Raw genomic sequence first — 19485 nt, forward strand, 5'->3', positions numbered from 1 at the left:
TTTAGAAGGGAGTGGGAGAGCCAGGTGAGGGAGGGTGCAGTGATATTGGTGACCGGGGCAGGCTTCCCCAAGGATATGGGAGAAAAACTTTGAAGGATGTGGGAATCAACCATGGGATTTCCATGGAGAGGAAGCCCCAGACCCAAAGGACTGTAGACCTACTGATGGAGGGCTCTCCTCCTGCAGGCCCCTGGGGGCTCTACCCAGAAGGCAGAGTAGGTGGGATCTGACTACCTACTTAGCTTAACAGGCAAAGCCTGGCTGCCAGGCTGAGACTTGGTTGTGGGTTGGGGGAGGCAGTTGCCTTGTGGGTTGGCAGGGTTGGAGGAGGGCAGAGAATAGGAGCAGTAAAGCATTTCAACTGGTCCCCTAACAATATTCTCAGTTACTCCTGCATTTCACAACTGCCTGTAACCAAATATAATGGGGACTCCTGGCAGCATCCCTCAGGGTCATTTCGAATATTAATACCAGCTGACATCCAAAAAGATCTTCAAAAATAACGTAATCATCTCAAGTTTCTTGAGGTGGCATCCAAGCAGCATCCAATCCATGACCCTCAGCAGTCATCCTTCAAGTCATCTCCATTGGCCCAACTCTCTCTGCAGGCTGATGAGAGCCCCTCAGCAATAATCTTCACCCCAAATCCTGCCTGCATGGCTGCTTTTTCTGTGCTCCCTTCCCCTTCACTCTCAACTCCTTCCCTTTCTTGGTTTAGTTTTTTTTTCTGCAGATGGCTTCACTTTCTATTCTTATTACTGTTTCTAAAAGCTGGTTATATAACAAATGTTTAAAAAAGCTACAAAACGTTAATGTTAAACAAAACCAACTAGTAAACCAACCCAAAACAAACCCCAGGCTGTCATCTTTCAGGGCACAGGGCAGCTCTTGCTGTCATGTTTCAGGCTCTGCTGCTGCCACACCAGGGAGGCATTGAATAAATTTGCTCTTTTGTCAAAAGTTTCAGTCAGATAAAGGACCAGACTTATCCTAGAACAGTGGATCTCAAACTTAGTTGTGGGCAAAAATGGGTCACTCAGAAAAATTTCTTCAACTGGTTAAAAATACCAGTTTTGGGGTATAAATCCTGAAAACCCCCACCCAGGGTCAAGTATCTTCAAATTTGCATTTTAACAAGCTCCTGATGGTTCTGGAGCCGTGGTCCATAGACAATTTGTTGGGAGTGGGTGGACAATCCAGCTCTCAGAGGACCCCTCTCTAAGCACTCTCTGCTCAGATTTGCTGCATTGGGCCCTAAACTCCCTGCAAGTGGGCTGTCTTCCTCACCCCAACTTCATCCTCCAGCATCCCGGCAGCAGGTCACCTGGGACATTCTTACAAATGGGAGGATCTAGAACCCGGGCTGGGCCTACTGTCAGATGCCAACTGGTTTAGATGGAAAACTGGAGAACTCAGCCCTCCTTCCAGCCCATGTTACTGAGAGCATCTCAGTTGTTTTATTCCGCTAACTGTGAGGTTTTAAACTTGTGACAAGGCACAGAAGGGGCCTGTAGTCACAGCAAGGAAACCCTCAGAAGCCGCGCCTTCCGGTAACTGTTCTGGCTGTCACTCTTCATCAGCTTCATCTTGGGAAGACCTGGCACATTCTTTGGGTGGCTCTCCTGTTTCTGGATGCTCAATCCCAGAGCCCTGTGGGCATCCCGGCCCCCCGTGAAAGTCGTCACTAACTAATCTTTTCTCCTGGCTCCTGGTTCCTGCAGTTTTAACGCGGTAGGTCTCTGGAGAGGTCCACACTGTCCCCTGGTGGCGGGACGGCACTGTATAGTCCTTTGCAGACGTCCAGGCCACCTGCTGCTTTCCCAACTGGGTTCTGTCTCTGTCCTCTATGCGTTCCGCTCTGCCTGACACTCCCAAGAGCTCAGAACCAGGACTATGACCTTATTTGGGTTCATTCTCTTCTATTCCTAGAAGAGGTGAGGTGCTGGAAATTCAGATTATGTTGGCATTAGGCATAGCTATGAATAAAAACTGGGTCATGGTCTACATACAGAAACATCCGAATCTGACCTGTAGCGAGATTGGTGACTTGTAGGTGCCAAGGAATGGCTTGCTTTCCCCTGCCCCATCACTGTCCCTTGTTTGGATCAAATTTTTGCCTTCTTGGGAAGCTCTGATCCTTCTACTCCCAGGATATTAATAGGTACTGCAGTGCGTCTGGTTCTCCCTGCTAGCGAGTACTAACACGTGCCCATTAATTCCAATGCTAAACTTTCGCTGGCTCCCACAAGCCCCGTGCTGGAGGGTAGAAAGACCAGGCTTTGCCAGGCCCCACCATGGGCCTGTGGAACAATTCCTGACCAAGCCCTGGGGGCAGCTGAGCCAGCTCCTGTCAGTGTGAGCATTAGCAGCTGGTCACAGTTGCAGCCCTGGCTCTGACTGCCGCAGCCACGGTGCCTGACATCTGCCTTGGGGCTGTTGGACCTGGAGAGTCATTGCAATGCCTGAAGGCTGGAAACCTCACTGCTACCATTATGGAATGAGGACATTTCCACCTCCCTCCAGTTGGTACAGCTTTTAGTGAGTCAGAACCTTCACTCCAATTCAACAGATGTGATTTTTTTTGTTTCAGAACAATGGGTCTGATGGCTCTGGGATAGCTGGCATCCGGGACATGGAAACACCCCTTCCTGCTGATACTCAGGCTCCATGTCCAGGTCTGGGTCATTGTCCTTACCACTGAGTTCTTGTTCAAGGTCCCTGAGCTGTCTGCTGGGAACTGGCTATCATGTCACATGTGCATAATTGAGGAGAGGTTTTCCCTGGGGCTCTGCCCAACCTTTCTGTAAGTAATCAAATGCCAGTAGAAGCTGAAAGGGAAAGGTGTCCCCAGTGTCAACCTGTCTTCTCCAGTGGGGTTGCCTGGTGACATGCTTCCTAAAAGAGTCTTGTGCTGGGAAGGACTTCACAAGCTGTCCCTCCTTTTTCTAAACGGCTCCAGAGATGCAAATGGCCCATGTGAAAACAGAGGTGAAGTGAGCAAGACAATGGCTTCTGGGATTTCATTATCTTGTGTGTCACTGCACAGTGGTAGGACTGTTAAAATGAATGTGCTTTTCTTTGTTGAAGCACAAAGGTAAAAGGGACAGTTGGGAGTCCTGTGGCCCTTCAGTCCTCAACCTCCAGTCTACAGATGGGTACTGGTCCATGGCCGGTTCGGAACTGGGCTGCACAGCAGCGGGTGAACCGTACTGCAAGGGAGCAAAGCTTTGTGTGTATTTACAGCCACGCCCCATTGCTCACATCACCACCTGAACTCCACCTCTTGTCAGATCAGAGGTGGCATTAGATTCTCACAGGAGAGTGAATCCTACTGCAAACTGAGCCTGTGAGGGATTGAGGTTGCATGCTCTTATGAGAATCTAACGCCTGACGATCTGAGGCAGTGATGCTAAGGCTGGAATTGTCTACTTGCAGGAAAGCAAGGTCAGGGCTCCCACTGATTCTGCATTATAGTAAATTGTATAATTATTTCATTATATATTACAATGTAATAATAATACAAATAAAATACACAATAAATGCGATATGCTTGAATCATCCGGAAACTATCTTCTGTCCATGGAAAAATTGTCTTTCATGAGCTCGGTCAGTTATGCCAAAAATGTTGGGGATCACTGCTCTAGGATATACACTCAATTTCAAGAATTCTATGGGACAGAGTGGGAGCAGCTTTAGAAGGAAAAAGAGGCATCGAGGGTCCTCTGGGCTCAGAGGGAGGAGGAAGAGAGTCCAAGGCACCCTCAGGACTGACCCGGTGGTCAGGGGCAGAATCCCATAACTGCCTGCAGACTTGCTTTGAAGGCCTGGCTCTGTTGGAGCTTAGAAAGCATCTGAGAAACATACTCGCCCCACATGGTGATTCTGAGTGAAGTCTATGTCTCCTGAGGGCAGCCACACTCAACCTGGAGACACTTCCTCCCAGTTTCTAAGAATGAACATCCCTAGGAAATTTCTGATGGCAGGAATGTATTTTTACATATAATTTCTCCAGTCATTCCTGATAAGAAAGCTTTTATTTGCTCTATTTTTGTAGCTGTGGCTGTACCTGGCTTCAAGGAACCATTTTAGAGTCATTTCAAACCTCGTGTGTCCATGACTCAGTTGGAGACGGTCCTGTGTTGATGTAGCTGTCAGAAACCCTGGCTGGTAGTGGGGGAGGAAAGGAGTGGACCCCTGCTGGACCAGGGTAAGAGAAAAGGCCTGGGTCAGCTCTAGAATGGGTCCCTGGGGAGAGGCAAGTGGCATTGTCCAAAGGGGTGTTTGGTGTCACTGACACTGGGTTTATTGAGAGTTTTTAACATCTAAGGAGGCAGGTGAAAGCTGGGCAGTGGGTAAGGTTGGAGCCTACAGTTCAGAGGGTCTAGGGGATGACAGAGACCAGCTGAGCTAAGCGTAATAACCCAAACTCTGCTGCGTCATAGGGAAAAATCACATTAAAATCAGGAGAGCAGTAGTTCCAGGAATAAGAGTCCCAGTTATTATGGCAACCAAACTACTAGTTGTTGAAACAGTCAACTTGAAAGAAATAAGTGACTCCTTAACCACTCCCTCCACTGACAGAGCAGCCCAGAGCCATGATTAGATGATGAATAGACAGACAGTCCCAGATTAGCTTAAAATGTCAGCATGGAAGATGCAAGATTTTTTTAGTATGGAGCAAACCTGCCCACTAGTAAACTGGTAGGGAGGGGGATCTTTTATCATAATGCATTGAGATCATGCTGGAAAGGGGAATCTTGAGTGCACCTCTTAGAAGGATGTGGAAGTCTCATGTTTGTACTGATGGGATTGCCATCTCTAGGACCCACCATTCACACCCCAGATGGCGTTAGGAATGACAGGCTTTATGGCCATGTTTGTCATTTTCCCATATAACAAAAGGAATTCTATTTTATTAGTTTTTTTTGAGACAGTCTCACTCAGTCACCCTGGGTATAGTGCCATGGCATCACCACAGTTGACAGCAACCTCAAACTCTTGGGTTCAAGTGATCCTCTTGCTTCAGCCCCCCAAGTAGCTGGGACTACAGGTACCCATCACAATGCCCAGCTTGTTTTTCTATTTTTAAGTAGAGACAGGGTCTTGCTCTTGCTCAGACGATTCTCCAAGTCCTGAGCTCAAGCAATCCATCTACCTTGGCCTCCTAGAGTGGTAGGATGACAGGCATGAGCCACTGTGCCCGGTCATATGAGATGCTTTTCTTTTTTTTTTTTTGTAGAGACAAAGTCTCACTTATGGCCCTCGGTAGAGTGCCGTGGCCTCACACAGCTCACAGCAACCTCCAACTCCTGGGCTTAGGCGATTCTCCTGCCTCAGCATATGAGATGCTTTTCTTGAGTCAGTGCTCAAACTGTGTCCACTCTTTCCTGCATCATAGGTGAAGTCAATCTGCTCCATAGTTTGCACTATAGTGGAAACATTATAGGAACTAAGGGGATCACGCTGTGTTTTCTGTTTATTAGTATGTGACACCAGGTACCTAAATGGAAACCCTGACACACTGTTCTCCCAGCTGCCCACTGAGGAGCTGGGAAGGGCCTGCAGAATAGGTTGGGCCTCCCTGGGGGTCAGGGGATGGGAGCTTTGGTGGTCTCATTCTTTCATGGAAACTGAAGAATAAAAATCCAGAATCAGAAATCAGGACAACTTAGTAAGTTGTAATGATTTTCTATTTTTGTCTTGTGAAAAAGTGAAGTATGGGGTTAAGAAAAGTTTATATTCTTGAATCTTTGCTTAAAAGATAGCAGTTAGCTTTATTAAAGTGCTAAAAATTAGGTTTAAAATATGGACTATCAAATTGCAATTGCATTAAATTGATGTATTTAAGTCTCATATTAATGACTTAAGAGGAGGGATGCTTTTGGGAACTTAAAAAAAAAAAGATAAATAAGGAGGACAGAGAACAGATAGCTAGTCTGTAGATAAGAGATGTTTTTGAAAGTAAGCCGAGAACAAAGGGATCTGTAAGGTTTAATGGGGCTGAATAAAGAGATAGGTATCTATTAAAAGGGCTCAGTGTGCCAGGTGAGAGGAATGGAAAGAATACTATATTGAAACCTACCCTGGAAAAAAAAAAACTAAATAACTATAGGGATAATGAGGGAAATATCATTAGTGTCCATATACTAGCAAAGACAAAGAATTCTGGCTGGACTTAGACCTCAAAGTTGTAGAACAAGATGTCCAAAGACATTAGAAAAAAGTTAATTAATTTACCTTTTAGGTTAGAAGTTATGATGAAATATATGTTATAGCAAAACATGGAGTCAATTTATGGCAACAATAGAAGACATTCTGAGATCTGCGAAGACTCAGAAAACATAACACCCATGTACTCTTCTTTTAGAATTACTTAAAGACCTATTTCAGTTGACTAAAAGATGGAGCAAAAATGAGGTGTGGAGAAATCATGCCAAGAAAAAAATCCACAAGGAAATGCAAACAGTAAAGACAGAAATACATTAATATTGTTCCCATAAATTTGTATCATCATGTAACATACATTTTTAACTTTTGCTTTTTGATTATGTTATAAAACACAGGACAAATAATTTGTGTAATGTAAAAATAACAAAGTGACATATAATTATTAAATAGAACAAAAATTATTTAGAGTAAAACTGAAAAATCTAATAATAATGCATATCCGTGTTGTAAGACAGTGAAAAGACATGATTGAGGGAACCGAGGGTATGAAAGCAGTAAGCACATTGCCTTAAATATGCATACACTAAAGATGTTTTATTTTTAACTTTGATGTTTAAAAAATAATTTTAAAATGCATTTGGAAAACTTATGGATAAATATTAGAAAAATTGAAAACCATTATAATACCTTCTAAAATATTAAAGGTAAACAAGAAAAAAAGACAAAAATAATATAAAAATATTAAAAAGAGAAAGGACATAAAAATGGCAGAGAATGTAGTCACCACTATCCTTCCAAAGAACTCTAGGTCATATAATTTTGAGTTGGTTAATTTAAAACACTATAAATGATTCTAGAACATGTTAAAAGGTAGACATTTTTACAAGTTACTTCACCAAGCTAGGATAACCCTAACTCTCACTATGATGGTATACAAAACCCACAGACCAATCTCATTTATAAATACAAAGTCCTGAAAAATACTCTCTGCAATGGTATAATAAATACATAACACAAAAGTAAACATACAAATTTAGAATTCAACTTAGTTTGTTTTTCATAATGGGCTGAATGTAAAAATTCTGTAACTCTTGCAGTTGTATTTTGGGATTGAGCAAGTGAGTAAATATGTTATGGAAGAAGAGAGACACAAGCACAGAACGGAGGGAGACGAGGAAGAAGAGTGTGGTCTTGGATGGTAATTTGAGGTATACTTTACATCTAAATTATGTTAGTACACTCTCATCAGGGAACTTCCCCTACGCTGGATTTAGAGAAAGCTGGCAATGTGAGCCTCACTGGATTTCAGAATTGCTATGGGCCACTGCTGCTGTTTCCCATTTTCCCGTTTGAATGGAAGTGTCCATAGTGGTTTTTCTGTCCCTGTTCCATCTTTGAATGTTGGGGTTGGAGGAGAGGCAACTTGTCCTTCAGTTCATAGGTCTCTGGTTCAATAGGAGAGGCACCTGAGAAACTGCACCCAATGGACCTTACTTGAGGAGCCTTATTTGAGCTGAACCTTCTTTGAGGTAGATGATGAGATCCTGGACTTTGCTCTAATGCTGCTATAAATGAAACTCCTTGGGGAGGGGACTGAGTGTCCTTTATATGTGGACAGGATGTGTGGCCAGAGGGTGAACTATGGTAGATTGTTTTTAAAGATGGCAGCAACAATGTTTCTCCCAAGCAGCATTCTCCTTTGAAATGTACTTTGTCATTCATCCCTTCAAGAGGTACAAGAGGTACAATCTATACTCTCTTCTTTTGAATCTGGCCCTGTGACTTGCTTTGACCAACAGAATATGGCAGAAGTGACATGGTGAGAGCATGAACAACTTTGTCACTACAATATGAAACAAATGTAAACAGCCTGGGGAATGACACCTGAATTCCTGACTCAAAGAATAGTGAAAGATAAAACTCTTTCTTTTAAGCCACTAAGCTTCGGGGTCATTTGTTACATAGCAATAGACAGCAAATACACTATCAAAACAATTCAGGAACCAATTTCAAGAGACTGTCACTAAAGATGGCCAATTTGAGCATCAATTAATGTGTTAACTGCAATGGTTTATAGCATAATAAATACTGTTTTCTTTTTGTCTCCTTTGGTGAGTGCCATGGCCTTATAGCTCGCAGCAATCTCGTACACTTGGGCTTAAGCCATCGTCTTGCCTCAGTCTTCCAAGCAGCTGGGACTGTAAGTGCCTGCCACAATGCCCAGCTATGTTTTTAGAGATGGAATCTCGCTGTTGCTCAGGCTGGTCTCAAACTTGTGACCTTGAGCAATCCATCCACCTTGGCCTCCCAGAGTGCTAGGATTATAGGTGTGAGCCACTGTGCCTGGCCTATAATAAATATATTTAAATCTATGAATTCAATGTTAAACCGAACATCTATGATTCCTTGGGTATTTCAAATCAGTGTGGAAAGATGATTTATATAAGAGATGGCACTGGGGCCAGCCTCCAGGTCCAGAAGGAGAAGCACAATTGCCTCTGCTGGAAGTTCACAGTTAAGGGGAAGCCCCTGAGTGGACCTCACGTCTGAGACTGTATGAAGGGTGAAGAGGAGGAGTTGACAAAGCCAGTGGATGCCTGTGACTTTCACCTGGAGGGGGCTCTGCAGAGACAAAGTTCAGTTCAAACCTGTCATTCCGTTCTGATGCTAATAAGAACAAGCCTGTGGCATTGAGCGATATTTGGCTTTCAATCAAAGATGATCTTGACCTTTTAATACCTTATTTGCTTTTCACACTAGGACATTCTATTTTTGACACCTTTGGCTTATGGTCATCCAAATATCCATAATATTAAAACACATGGATATCATCAGTTTTGTCCTAACTTTTATTTTAAAGAGTCATTTGCTTCCCCACCCCAAATTAACTATGAAAATTACAGTGGCTCGTACATGTATCAGTATACTAAAGCGGTTGTAATGAAAATGCGATTCCCAGCAGTGAGGCTGGGGACTCTGAGGTGAGCCTCAGATATGGGGCGTCTACAGCATGGTGGCTGAGAATGTGGTAGAAATTCACCTGTTTACCACTCCCTTGAGATTTGTTTCAGACACAACAAACATCCTTCCTGAAAGACAGAAAGAGTCAGTGAAGGAGGTGTTCTGGAGGGTCTTTTTTTGTAGATATTAAAGTCCCTACTTCCTGATGAATATGTTACCTGGATATCACACTAGATCTCAAACCCAAGGCATCTACACAAAAATTAACTCCCTCCTCAATCAGTTCTTCCTTTGGACTTCACTTAATGATAAAATCATCTTTTCCCTGTCACTAAAACCCAGACCCAAGTTTTTTTTTGTTTTTTTTTTCTTTTGAGACAGGGTCTCATTATGTCACCATTGGTAGAGTACTATGGCATCACAGCTCACAGCAACCTCAAACTCTTGGGCTTAAGCGATTCTCTTGCCTCAGCCTCCCAAGTAGCTGGGAGTACAGGTGCCCACCACAATGCCCAGCTATTTTTTTGTTATAGTTGTTATTATTGTTTAGCAGGCCCGGGCTGGGTTTGAATCTGCCAGCCTGGGTGTATGTGGCTGGTACCCTAACCACTGAGCTATGGGCTCCGAGCCCAGACCCAAGATCTTCTTTCTCAATCCCTTTTCTATCTATTTCTTTCCTTTCCTACTTCTTCCTAGAAGAAGAAGATAAAATTCTTTTGATTTCATCCTAATGATAATCAATCTTCCTTCCTTTTTTAGGATGGAGTACAGTGGCAGGATCATAGCTCAGTATAACCCTGAATTCCTGGGCTCAAGCAAACCTCCCCTTTCATCCTCCTAAGTCACTGGGACCTACAGGCATGCACTACCACACCAAGCTAATTTTTCTTTTTAAATTTTTTTTTGTAGAGATAGGGTCTTGCTATGTTGCTACATTGGTCTACCACTTCTGGGCTTAAATGATCCTCTTTCCTCATCCTCCCAAAGTGCTGGGATTACAGGTGTGAGTCATTCCACCAGGTGAGTTTTTGAGTACTATTGGGAGGCTTTGTCTTTGGTCCTGGGATCCCAAAGACCACCACGTCCTGCCATTGTTCCTGGGACACGAACGGTGTGCCATGGAAAGAAAGTGCAGAGGAGACACACCATGGACAGAGTGGCCTGAAAATGCTTCATAGAGGAGCATGGCATTGAGCCTGTCCTTGAGTAGGTGTTTATCAGGTCAAGGACACAGAGAAGCTCTTGCTGGCATCTGCATCTTCAGCTAGTTTCTTTCTATCTTCTTAATTCTCTCCTGACCTCAAAACCCTTTGTCTGCATTCATGTTCTCCACCCTCAGATCAATCTCTGTTCCCAACTTTGTCACCCACAACTTTTTTTTCTATGAATGTTTAGCTCTGGGAATCCTTCACGTTTCTACTGCTAAAATTCTACTCTTCCTTCAAGGATTTAACCCATCCCCTATCTGCACCGTGTCATTATACCTCCTGCAGCTTTCTCAGGGACTTTCCTCTGAAATACACATTCTTTTTCCAGTCCCTTGTGCTTCTCCCTTTTCCCTCCTGTTCGAATTCTTTGGCCGTGAGCCAAACTCCCTCCTCATTCTGAATGAACTTCTCTGAGGCTCCTGTAAGAAAAAGACAGCCCCTTTGGAATCCCTCTCACCCTCTATGAATTCACCCACAGGCTGCACTCCTAACCATGGCCCCTTTGGGTTGAGGGAGACTGTCTCTGGGAGGTGGGAGCGGCAGCGGGAGACTGGATTACCCTTCTCTTAGATCAGAGGTTCTCAACCTGTCAACCTGTGGGTTGCAACCCCTTTGTAACCATGAAAATACACCGTGGCATTAGGAAGGTTGAGAACCACTGTCTTAGATGGAAAGAAGCCCAAAGTCCACCTGAGTGGTCAGGGAGTGGGACAGGATTAGGACGTCATGTGACATCTACATGCAGCACAGGCACAGTGATGAAGATTGCAGGGTCCAGGGACGATGCTCTTGTGGGGTGGAGGGTCTGATTGTCAGAAACTCTGGGATGTGGGAAAGTTTAAAAATGCTTTCTTACAAAGCATTTCTTTTTCTGCAGCCTCACTAGCAGGGTTCATTTCCTGAACAATTACACACTTTGGTATTCCCCTCCCTTCTAGGGATTCCAGAGAGCAGAAGGCCAAGGATCTCACCGAGTTTCATTTTCTCTATATATAAAATCCCTTTCACTTTACCACAGGTCACAGGTATAGAATACTGAAAATCCATAGAGTCATCTTGGGGTTTTTCTGAAAATAGACAAAGACAGTTAAGTGTTATTCAGTCTTCATTTGACCTTCCTCTTCAGCTCTCCTCTCCATGAATCCCAGTGATTATAAGTAAGAATATTAATATTGTACATGGCCGTGGGGAAACGTCTCTGGTTACTTTGTGGAAAGTCTTCCATTCTGAGTGGCGATCAGCTTTGTGTACAGAGTGGGCTGCCTTAAATGAAACACTGAGCCCGCCAACACTACTTCAGACAGACCATTTCAGTAGTACATGCAGGCTTCTTTGGTGAAGGTGTTTTAATCTGCAAGCTAATTGGCCATGACCTAATGTCCTTTTATTCCATAAGCATCCTACTTATCTCTCTATGATGATGGAAGTTGCCTGCCTAAAATATTTCTTAGTGTTCGTGTTGCTGGAGAAACAGTCTTCGCTTAAAATCTTATTTCCTGATTCAGACGAAGACTTGGGTGAGATGGTTGGCTCTGAGGGAAGGGTGCCTGTTTGTCATCGTTTACTGTCTGTTTTCATTTTATTGCTTCTCTGTTTCTTCCTGTATGAAAACCCTGGAGAGTTCTAGACTAATCTGCAAAGTAAAGTGCACGTGGAGAGATTCAGCAACTCAGAACCTCTGAGCAGAAATCTGAGGTTCTGGTGTAGGAGAAGCCAAGTCCTTTAGGCTTGAGGACTTCCAAAGCCACCCACCTTGTGGCTAAGGACAGCCTCTGGCCTGTTCCCAATAGTCCTGAGTTTGACCCAACCTCACATGCCATCCCAGCAAATTAGACCTTAAGGATGGAACCCTGTGGCCCCAGGAACCCTGTGAAGACGTGCCTGGGGCACTCCAGCAACGTATCTTCTAAGGGGAGCAACAGGGGTTGATCTTCTTAGAGCTCCATTACTAAGTGGCAGCAAACAGGAGAGCTTGTGGAAAGCAAAAGGATGGTGGAGAAAATGCAAAAGAAAAGCCAAATAGAGACAGATAAGAAATGGTTGAATGGATCACTAATTAGTGACCCAGAAGACTAACTCCAGGAATTCTTACAGAGCACAAGGAAAAAGCACAGGGAGGAAATTATGCATGGAAAGATGAGAGGCCCCAGGAAAGACCTGGGAGCTCTATGATGTATATGTGAGGGGTCTGGAGGGGGTGGTAGGAGTAGAGATGGGTGGAGGAGGAATAGTAAGAGTCAAGAAAATAGTAGGAGCAGCAGACATGCTGTGTCATCTACCCTCACATCAGTGTGTAAGAAAGAGGAGGCATGGGTGGCGCCTGTGGCTCAAGGAGTAGGGCGCCGGTCCCATATGTCGGAGGTGGTGGGTTCAAACCTAGCCCCAGCCAAAAGCCACAAAAAAAAAATAAAAATAAAATAAACAAAACAAAAAAAATAAAATAAAAAAAAAAAAAAAGAAAGAAGAGGCAAGGTTGTTATCATTTTATAGGGACCGGGGCTCAGACTTGGAGAGAGAGTTATTAGTGGTTACTACATTTTAAGGAGGAGGTGGCATTGAATCTAGACATACCATACTCCTAGTCTAGTGCTCTTTCCATATTATCAGAAATATTGCAACAGGGTTTCACATCACATGATTGGTAGGTAATAGTACAGACACCTGGCATGTAATCAGAAGTGTCAGACAAGGTGGAAGTGTGAGCAAGCAGGAGCAGTTGAGCTGACTACCAGTGTCTGCCTCAGCTCCTGCCACTGACGGTATTTCTTAAAAAGACCAGGAGGTATGTAGGTTTATTTATTTACCTTTTTATTGTAAAGAAAAAAGGACTTGGAATTAGAATACCTAAATTTGTTTTAGCTTATGTGTCTTTTACCCTCTAATTGAATCTGTAAAATGGGCTGCTAACACTCACTTATTTTAAGTATTCAATGATAAGATGCAGAATAAAGTTCTCTGCCAGTTATGAAGTGGCAGACACTTACATCGTTATTAGGGCCTCTATGTAAGGTTGTGTAGGCTGTATACTGAGCAACAATCCCACCTTCAAGGAGGTGCTCTGATTCACGTGAGAATCCCCAAACAACAGATGCTGGTGTTAATGCAGAGAGAAAAGAACTCTTATACACTGTTGGTGGGACTGCAAACTAATACAACCTCTATGGAAAGTAATATGGAGTCACCTCAAAGAATTAATAGACCTACCATTTGATCCAGCAATCCCACTACTGGATGTTTAGCCAAAGGAAAAAAAGACACTCTATAAAAAAGACACTCACACTCAAATGTTTATAGCAGCACAATTCACAATCGCAAAGATGTGGAAACAACCCAATCGCCCACTAATACGTGAGTAGATTAATAAAATGTGGTATATGTGTACCATGGAGTACTACTTAGCCATAAAAAATGGTGTAACAATTTGGATGGAACTGGAGACCATTTTTCTAAGTGAATTATCACAATAATGGAAAAGTAAACACCACATGTAGTCAGTGCTAAATTGAAAGTATTTGAGCAACACTTATGTGCACATAGGGAAGTAAAACTCAACGGAAATCTGTGTGGGGGGGGAGGGTAAATTCATACCTAATAGGTACATTATACAGGTGAAGGAAACAATAATAACTTTGACCCAAATGGCACAAAAGGATTATATGTAATCAAAACGTTTGCACCCCTTTAATATTCTGGGGAAAAAAAACAAAGAAAAAAAAAATCAATGTGTATGTTTAGTACAACAGTCTTCCAGCAGAGGGCAGCAAAAGGCTTGGTTTCAAGAAGCAGCTCTGCCCGTGTACTGAGGAAGGGACACCTTTCCTAATTCACACTAATGCATTATATGGGCTCATATGTTGGTATTTATAATTGAGGAAGAAGAATGAATAAAGTTTTGATTCATCAGTTATTTCAGTACCAACTATGTGAGGCCCAGGGAGCTGGACACAGGGCCATGAGCAAGACTAATCCACTTACTGACCTCAAGTAACTTTCCTGTGGTGGCCAGGCTGTGCACAGATCATCAGTTATAGTTGAGATAAGCACCATGAAGGAAAATGCAGGCATGTGCCTGTTGGGGAGTCCCGGCCCTGTCTGCTGGGAAGAGAATGCTTCCCTACAGAAGTGACATTTGAGGTAAAGTCTAAAGGTAAATAGCAGAAGAGAAGGGAGAAGAAGAGGGGCTTGGCTTTGCAGGTGAAGCCTTCAGTGTCCAGCTGACTTCTGTGGTGTGAAAACAGGCAAGCGTGAGCCTCGGCATGAGGGCAGGGGTTAGATTATGGATACTGATTATGTTCCGTTTCTCCACCTGGCTACTAAGTATGTGGGTGCTGTGTGTGTGTATCAATCCAGCTGTAAACTTATGATACACACATTTTTCTGTAACTACACCAATGATACTCATTGTTCTGCTATGTGACAAAACAGGAGCTTGACTAGAGTCAATGTGCTGCTGTCTCCGTGGAGGACTCTTGCTGTGAAAACAGTGTCCCAGTTGGTTTATAAGCTTCTTATTCTTGCAGACCTGAGACAAACGGGCTTGGAGATGGCACCCATCTGGGGACCCCACCCCTTAGAACTTAATTTCTAAGTTCCCCAAATTACCTCTACATACCTGATTTGTGTTTGGAAGTGGTACCTATTATACTTCACTAATGAAAAGAGCAAAGGCCAATGTGACTGAAGCCTAAAGAGGGAAGAAAGCATGACAAGAGATGAAGGTGGAGAAGTAAGATACAGAAGCAGAAGAAACATGAATGCTAAACGAGGCCCTGGAGGGAGTGGACAGGGATGCAGAGAGGCCCCAGAGTGCAGAAGGGCAGGGCAGCAGGAAGCCCGGACTGGACTGCAGAGCCTGGGGGAATGGCAGATTCCATCACTGGCCTTACCCTTTGATCTGGATATTTGGGCACATTCAGTTCTTGCCTTTTGGGCCCTTGTCATGATCTTTGAGTTGCAGGCCGAGTCATCTTTCCTTTGAGTCTCCTCATCCACCACTTGGAGCTTTTCTTTGATGCCATGCCCAGGTGAAGTCTCCCCTAGACCAAGCAGTGATTTGTGAATAGTTTAAATTGGGGCCCCTTAATTAATGACCCCCCTTTTCATTACCTTCTACCCTTTCAGGAGATCTCTATACCTCACTTTTATTTGTCCAGTTCCCAATAATTACTTTTCTCTTTTCTTTCTCCCCCAGACGCAGCAATACTCACCATATTTCTTTCTGTTTTTCATTTTCCTTTCAACTCTTCTTTTTGTTTATTAATTATAGGCATATCAATTAGAGTGCAAGCTCCATAGAGGTAGGGATTTGTGTTTGTTTTGCTCACTGCTGAGTCCCCAGGACTTAGGACAGGTACTTGGCACATACCTTCCATTCAATCTATGTTCATTGAATGAACGTGTAACAGGCACTAAAAGTGTAGGAATGGGAGAAGTATGCATTTTTCGTCCTTATAAATTGTAAAGATTTCCCTAACTATTAAATCAATAGGTTTCTGGGAGAGGGCAGATGTTGGCTAGAACTGAGACATCACTGCTTAGTTGAGGCCAGTTTGGAGACCTTAGACAAAATCTTGGAACACAATTTGTTGAGAACAAAAAGGGAGATTCCCAAGTTACCTCTAAATACCAAAAGAAAAGGTTGGAGGTGTGAATGTCAAGTTTTCCCAGAAGTTATGGGTACTGAACACTAAGCAAATGATAGAAAGAAGAAAGTGAGTTCCTGTAGCCTAAGGAGGCAATGGAGTGGGGGATGGGGAGGAAGAGACCAGGGGAGGAGGAGGGCAGGCCAGCAGATCCCAATCCCTGCCCAGCTCAATCCCTCAGACTGAGGCATGTTGAAAACAAGCAGGAAAACTGGGGGAATTTCCACAGCAGTGAGGCTTGTGTCCTGATTTGTGTTTGGGAGCTGGGAGGAGGTTCCTTCCCAGACTGGCCCATGCGCTCATAAGGGCACAGAATCCAAAGGAATCCCCACCACCTGGCACACCTTGCACCCTCAGTAAATAGTTTTGAGTGAAAAAAATAAAGAAAAAGGAAGGAAAAAGGAATGAGGAAAAGGAAGAGGGAGAACACAGAGCGGAAGAAGAAAGGGCTGATGAAGGCACCAGAGGGACGCAGCAGAGGAGTCAGAGAAACGTAGGGCTTTCTGTATCCTAGTCTGCAAATAACATGGCTTTATGCATTGGAGTATGAGGTTGGACAATTAAATTTGTGAACTAATCCCAGAAAAGGTGCTACATACCTCATTGCTGAATATCACTACGGTCCCCTTGGGAAACTGCACTGCTGCCAGCGCCTAGTCCACCCTCAAAACACCTTTTCTAGGACAAGTTTGAAAACTTAATCATCAGACCTGACAGTTCATGTGAGGAGGCTCGAGTTGGTGGGGCTTTTGAACACTCTGTGACTCCAAATCTAATTCCAGTTTGGGATTGGGAGTCTCAATCCTGTTTGTGGATTTAGGTTTCCTGGGTTTTTTCCTTCTGGCTCTGACCTTGGACTGGGTGCAGTCCTAACCTCAAAACAGTCTGATGCTCCATGTCTGCTTCAACCCATTCTTTCTCTATGATAAAAGAAAAGGCCAGGTTTGAATAAACTTGGTGCTGGGTTCTCCCTTCTTTTGAGGGGAAAAGCCCTTTGATGGGGTACCCTAATGGACAGGGTGGGGCTGGCAGTGCTCCAGTGACAGAGTGTGTCACTGTGGCTGGAGAGGATCTCCTGGGCATGCTGGCTGTTCAAGTGAGGACCCTGATAAACACCAACGGAGTAACCATGTCACTTCTCTTGCTTACCTCTTTGGAGCCTTTTTTCCTGCTTTCTTTTTGGACTTGACCAGCTAGATATTTCTCTTTTCTTTTCTAAATTAAAAAAAAAAAAAAAAAATATATATATAAAATCACTTTTTATGGCTACAAATATGGATTTACAGCCTATAATATCAATATTTTTAAAGTAAGTTTTTCTGCTTTCCCATTACTTTGGGAAGGGAAGAAAACCATGTGATCTTTGTGAAAAATGTACTCTACTTTACCTGGAAATGAAAAAGCCTGTGGCTCAAAGGGGTAGGGCGCCAGCCCCATATGCTGGAGGTGGTGGGTTCAAACCCAGCCCTGGCCAAAAAAAAAAAAACTGCAGAAAAAACAGAAAAAGGATTGAATAAAGATAGAGATAACTAACATTTAAATATGCTATTTTAAAATTAACAAGCAATTTTTTTTTTAAGACCAGAAGAAAATACAGAAAGAGATTGTTATAAGCCATGGATATTAAAAGGCTTTCCTAGACAACATTCAAGGCTAGAAATTATACAGTTAAAAGATAAAAAGATTTAAATGTTCAAAAAATTTAAAAGTAGCAGTGTCCAATCTTTTTTTTGCTCTGCCTTGAAAGGTAAGAATAAGCATTGTCTTGGGATACACATTAAATACACAAACACTAATGAAAGCTGATTAGCAAAAAAATGAAAAAGAAGGTCCATGCATACTTTTCATGGTATATGTATCTGATATCACAGAAAAGCAAAAAAATTCTCACAAAATCAGCATGTGTCCTGAGGGCTGCTGGTTGGATACCCCTGGTACACTTCAAAAAACACCTCCATGATATTAAGAGAAAAAATGCAATATATATAACACATAGAAGGTTAATATCCTCCTTAGATAAAGCGAAAGATGAATAGTATGCCAGGAAAATAAGCTACAATTGCTTGTGAAGAAATGAAGACAATACATTTATTTAGAAATCATCTTTACATCACTAATAATTAAAGAAATGCATTGTTTGGTTTCAAGGGTGCCCAAACATTTAAAAAGTTTTATCATGTCTAGAAAATGAGTATTCATGTATCATTAAAGGGAACAAAATCATTACTGGAGGGCAATTGGGTAGTATGTGTGCACTTTAAGATACGCAGACTCTAACCAAATAATCTCATGTTTAGAAATCAACTCTAAGGAAATTATTGGCCAAGTGTGCAATGATGGAAACACACATAAACCTGATTTCTGTTTTTATTTAAAAATTGCAAATAAGCTAACTGCTCATTAATAGGTGATTAGTTAAACAAATTGGGATTAATCATATGAGAACATGCCATGGAGTTAAAAGAAAATAAATAATACTGATTTAGAGATATGCATATTAAATATATAATGAAAAAAGTAATTTAGAGAATATACTGTATAGAACGAGGATACATAAATATATATAAAAAGAAAAATGTATTGCATATTTTTAAAGTATCAAAATAAGGTGAGGAAAGAAGATTAAAAAGGTGTTTAACTCTGTGATTTATAATTTTCTATACGTTTGCAGATTTTATTAGAATATTGTATAGGCCGGGCACGGTGGTTCATGCCCGTAATCTCAGCATTTTGGAAGGCTGAGGTGGGCAGATTGCCTGAGCTCACGAGTTGAAACCAGCCTGAGCCAGAGAGAGATCCCATCTCTAAAAATAGCCAGGCATTGTGGTGGGTGCCTGTAGTCCCCTACTTGGGAGGCTGAGGCAAGAAAATCACTTAAGCCCAAGAGTGAGAGGCTGCTGTGAGCTATGACGCCACAGCCCTCTACCAGGGGCAACGAAGTGAGACTCTGTCTCCAAAAAAAGATATAAATAAATAAATAGAAATATTGTATCACACAGACAGTGTGTGTAGTGTATGCTGCAGTAAAGAATAAACCCAAATCTTGGTGTCTTTTTTTTTTTTTTAAGAGACAGAGTCTCACTTTGTCACCCTCGGTAGGGCGACAAGAACCTCCAGCTCTTGGGCTTAGGTGATTCTCTTGCTGGGGTATTTTTTGTTGTAGTTTGGACAGGTTTGAACCTGCCACCCTTGGTATATGGGACCGGTTCCCTACCCACTGAGACACAGGTGCCACCCCAAATCTTGGTGTCTTAACATAGAAAAGTATATTTCTTCATCACACAAAGTCCTCTGCAGGACTAGGTGACCCTCCGGGGCACTGTTCTCTGTGTGGGGAGCTCTGTGGTGCTGGCTGCACAGGCTCAGTCATAGTGTCCCCGGCATGTTCATGACAGGCTTTTCTCTTCCCAATTTCCAGAAAGATCACAGGAAAAATATGGACATTGGAACCCTAGATAAAAGCTTGATCCATGGGGTGGGCAATTTCAGTATAGGATCAAGAATAC

The 19485-nt window shown here is 42.9% G+C and overlaps 1 protein-coding gene across 10 annotated transcripts in view; it reads right to left on the reverse strand.

Annotated features, from left to right (window-relative positions):
* Positions 1-6583: 6583 nt before the first annotated feature.
* Positions 6584-19485, reverse strand: part of SP110 (SP110 nuclear body protein) — a 40927-nt gene continuing 28025 nt past the window's right edge. For 7 of the 10 annotated variants that reach the window (XM_053598269.1, XM_053598276.1, XM_053598274.1 and 4 more), the window contains 5 exons: positions 17129-17194; positions 15224-15373; positions 11309-11404; positions 10614-10756; positions 6596-9257 (listed from right to left, as the gene is read on the reverse strand). In XM_053598269.1, coding sequence (XP_053454244.1) covers positions 9213-9257; positions 10614-10756; positions 11309-11404; positions 15224-15373; positions 17129-17194 — 500 coding nt within the window. In that variant the 3' untranslated portion in view covers positions 6596-9212. Of the gene's footprint in view, positions 9258-10613; positions 10757-11308; positions 11405-15223; positions 15374-17128; positions 17195-19485 lie in introns of all 10 variants that reach the window. The other 3 variants (XM_053598270.1, XM_053598278.1, XM_053598271.1) reach the window with 3 other exon arrangements.

Source organism: Nycticebus coucang, chromosome 7 (assembly GCF_027406575.1).
Source record: "Nycticebus coucang isolate mNycCou1 chromosome 7, mNycCou1.pri, whole genome shotgun sequence".
NCBI lineage: Eukaryota > Metazoa > Chordata > Mammalia > Primates > Lorisidae > Nycticebus > Nycticebus coucang.